Source organism: Colias eurytheme, chromosome 23 (assembly GCF_061535395.1).
Source record: "Colias eurytheme isolate Ceu_HAF_F1 chromosome 23, ilColEury1 Martin Lab GWU primary, whole genome shotgun sequence".
Lineage (NCBI taxonomy): Eukaryota > Metazoa > Arthropoda > Insecta > Lepidoptera > Pieridae > Colias > Colias eurytheme.
Window position 1 is genome coordinate 3568268 of NC_143002.1, and position 4094 is coordinate 3572361.

General features: G+C 41.2%; 1 protein-coding gene across 1 annotated transcript; it reads left to right on the plus strand.

Moving 5' to 3' along the window:
* The first annotated feature begins 672 nt into the window (after window positions 1–672).
* On the plus strand, window positions 673–3585 carry LOC149898227 (uncharacterized). Its single transcript, XM_090115264.1, has 3 exons — window positions 673–1890; window positions 2340–2939; window positions 3412–3585. Exons 1-3 carry the CDS (start codon window positions 673–675, stop codon window positions 3583–3585), a joined length of 1992 nt encoding a protein of 663 aa, XP_089971390.1.
* The last annotated feature ends 509 nt before the right edge of the window (window positions 3586–4094 follow it).

Below are 4094 nucleotides of genomic sequence, written 5' to 3' on the forward strand. Positions count from 1 at the left end.
GGTAGGAATCCGACATAACCCACGGCCCCTTCCCCGGAGGCCGTGGGTATCTATGCAAGATTTCCCCACTTAAAAAAAAAAAAGGTTTTAGACAAAGCGGGTGAAGCCGCGGGCGGTAAGCTAGTCTACTAATAAATAAATAAAAACTATTTAAAAGTTAAAACCAATTTAATAATATGTGTATAAAAAAGCAAAATCGTTTAAGTTGCAATATCTACATTTGTAAAGCACAAAAAAGCAAAATCGTTTAAGTTGCAATATCTACATTTGTGATATAGTATTCTTAGATATAAATTCCCACCTAGCAAACCGGACGGCGTGAAAGTTTATAAAAATGAGTCGTGCAGTGAATTTGACTCACTTCGCGGTAGGCTCTCGGACGTGACGGACGATTCGGTTGTGTTTTAGTGCGATAATTATTATAATTTGTAGTTGATTATTAGTTTATGTTATTTGCGTTGTGAAAATCACTTTTTGTATAAGAAATAAAACTTTCTGCGTTGATTAAGTGTTTACTTATTAATATTAACCCCTTCTGATCCCTAAGATCAGAAGTGGGATAGCCACGCGTTATAGACCGTTTGCCATCAAAATTTAGTTTTTATTAGTATTCAGTATTGGAGGAACCTTATCTCAACCGTAAGCGAGTTTTATTTCTTATAAAAGGTAAAAATGTCTGGCCGTTCGTATCGACTCGAGGGACAAAGGAATTCTCGCGAAAAACGACGTTCCCGTTCTTGTGAAGCCCGTCGCGATAGTGTAAATTCCCATTATACGCCGCCTAGTGGAAGCCGTTATGGTAGTCCATCTAACCGCCGCGACCGATCTTCCAGGCGCCGTGACGTATCGCACAGCTCCCGTAGCTCTCGTAAACGGAAACAGAAATTGCGCAATCGCCGCGATAGTTCACGCGATGTAGATTTTGATAGGATTCTTAGTAGATTAGAAGCGATCGAAGCTAGATTACCCGTATCCGTAGATAGTGTGAGTCCGTCGCGTCCGGTAAACGGAAGGCATTTAGTATCTACCCCTTTGGCTGTACCGAGTCCTGCTAGTAAGCCAGGCTCGGGCATGGCTGAAGAGGTTATTGGGGGTAGTTCACACACACTGGATATGAATACCAGTGGAGCGAAGGATGAAGGGAGCAGTATTGTTGGGGCATTGACTGCATTGTTCAAAGCAAAGTCTCACAACTTTTATATATCGCCTTTTGATCCAAATGTACACGACTTCGATGTTTGGTGTAACGAGGTCGACCGTGCCCGGCTTTTGAATAACTGGGACGATCGCGAATGCCTTGGAAGGATAGGTAGTTGTTTAAAGGGGGACGCAAAGTTGTGGTTAAACGATTGGGTTACGAATGATCGATCGTGGAGTAATTTTAAACTAGAATTTAGATCGTTATGTCCGCGTAACGTTGACACGGCTTCTGTGTTATATGATGTAATGAGTACAAACTCTAATAAGTTTTTAACTTATGCGGAATACGCGCGTAAATCTTTGCTACGTCTTAATATTGTTAAAGGTTTATCCGATGAGCTGAAAACCGCCATTGTTATTCGCGGCATCAGTGATCCACAAATAAAAGCCGCGGCCACGAATGCTAAATTACCCTCAAAAGATTTGATTGAATTTTTATCTGTATATGTAAAACCTAGATACGATTCCCGTCAATTCAACAATACTGTTCGTCCTTCTTACACGCGAAAACGCGAGGTTTCTAGACTTGATGATTACAAAAATATTTGCCGCACCTGCGGAAAATCAGGGCATAAGAAATGGCATTGTCCTAAAAGGCTTAGAGCTGACCCTACAACTTCTGCTCAGGTTGACAGTCTCGCGAAGCCATCTCCAATAACAATTGCGTCAAGCGATAACCAGAGTAGATCGGTTAAATATTGCACATTTTGTAAGCGTAACGGACACTTGATAGATTCATGTTTTCAAAAACAGCGTTCTGACGGTAATGGTAAAAAAATCAATGAAGTAAATTTTTGCTTAGACTCGATCCCAAACAAAGTAACGTAATATCAGCGGTTGTTCAAAAAGTACCAGTTGACGTTTTGATCGATAGCGGGTCAGATATTTCATTAATTTCAGAATCAGTACTGAAATGTTTTAATTTTAATAGAACGCCAACTTATCGTTTAATGCGTGGAATTGGAAGCCAAGAAATTGAGTCGACTTCCCTAGTCACGACAGTTATAGAATTTCCTGAAGTCTCATTAGAAATAGATTTATTTGTGGTTCCTTCTGAGTGCATAAATGCACCCATTTTGATTGGCACCGATGTGTTGAATCGTAAGGGTTTGACATACATTAGAACTAATGGTGAGCAGCGGCTTGTGAGGTCCGATAGTGTGTCGACTGTGCAGCATGTGCTCACGGTGGACGATGGGATTGTCAGGACCCCATTAATTGGTTTAGATAGGGATAAATTACTTGCGATAATTAACGAATTTTCAGATTTATTTATCTCGGGCACTGCAACCTCCACCGTGAATACAGGCAGCATGGAAATTCGATTAACTTCCACTACCCCAATAAATTGTCGTCCTTACAAGCTTTCAGTAGATGAAAAGAAAAGAGTTCGTGACATTGTCAACGATTTGCTCAGTAAGGGTATAATTAGGGAGTCTCAGTCTGATTACGCCAGCCCTATCATTTTAGTCAAAAAGAAGGACGGCAGTGATAGAATGTGCGTTGATTATCGGGCACTCAATTCTATCACTGTCAAGGAGAGATTTCCCTTGCCGCTTATCGATGACCATGTTGACAAGCTTGGTAGTTGTAAAATCTTTACCAGTCTCGACATGGCAACTGGATTTCACCAATTGCCCATGAGGGATGATGATTCAATTAGCAAGACTGCCTTTGTGACACCCGAAGGACATTATGAATATTTGAAAATGCCCTACGGGTTGGCCAACGCACCAATTGTATATCAGAGAATCATCTCTAAAACTCTAAAAACCTTAATAGATGAAGGTAAAGTCCTTACGTACATAGATGACGTGTTATTACTGTCAAATTCTGTAGGAGAAGGCCTTGATACTTTGAAAGAAGTTTTACAGACATTAAAAACAGCGGGGTTCTCTATTAATTTAAAAAAATGTACCTTTTTAGACTCAGAAATTGAATATTTGGGGCGAATAATTGGTCATGGTCAGGTTAGGCCGAGTCCGGGGAAGGTCGATGCACTTATTAGATCTCCAAAACCCACAAATGTCAAGGAGGTTCGCCAGTTTTTAGGCTTAGCGGGATATTTCCGTCGCTATATAGCAGGTTATGCTTCTAAGACGGCATGTATAGCAAAGTTATTAAGGAAAGGGCAACCATTTTTGTGGGGCGCTGAGCAAGATTCTGCTCGCGATTATATAGTTCACTGTTTGACAAATGAACCGGTTTTAGCGATATTCAATCCCCAGCTGCCTACTGAACTTCACACCGATGCAAGTGCTATTGGTCTTGGTGCTATTTTATTACAAGAACACGCTAGTAGGAGAAAGAGGGTTGTCGGTTATTTTAGTAGATCCACCCAGGGCGCAGAGTCGAGGTACCACAGTTATGAGCTGGAGACGTTAGCTGTCGTACGTGCGCTCCAGCACTTTCGCCACTATTTAATTGGTATAACCTTTAAAATAGTCACTGATTGCAATTCATTAAAATTGACGGAGCGTAAGAAGGATTTGTTGCCTCGAGTTGCGCGCTGGTGGGTATATTTACAAGACTTTAACTTTACTTTGGATTACAGAAAAGGGGCTTTAATGCAACATGCAGATTTTCTGAGCCGTAACCCTCCTCCTCCTACTGCCAATGTGTCTCATATTCGGAATCCGAACAGCTGGGCGAAGATCGCTCAAACCGCTGATGCGGAGACACAAGAGCTAATTTCTAAATTAAGAGATGGGCAGCTGGATCAGACTAGGTACGTTATAAAAAAAGATTTGTTGTATTACAAATATACACCAACTGGGGAAGACACGCGACTCTTATGTTACATTCCAAAGGGCCACAGACTCAGCCTATTGAGGGTATTTCATGATGAACATGATCATATCGGGACTGACAGAACGACTGACCTAATATTAAGA

Coding starts and splice junctions, on each gene's coding strand:
- LOC149898227 (XM_090115264.1), top strand. CDS start 673: ATGTCTGGCCGTTCGTATCGACTCGAGGGACAAAGGAATTCTCGCGAA. Junction 1,891..2,339: donor GCGATAACCAGAGTAGATCG/GTTAAATATTGC, acceptor AATGGTGAGCAG/CGGCTTGTGAGGTCCGATAG. Junction 2,940..3,411: donor GGTTGGCCAACGCACCAATT/GTATATCAGAGA, acceptor AACCGGTTTTAG/CGATATTCAATCCCCAGCTG.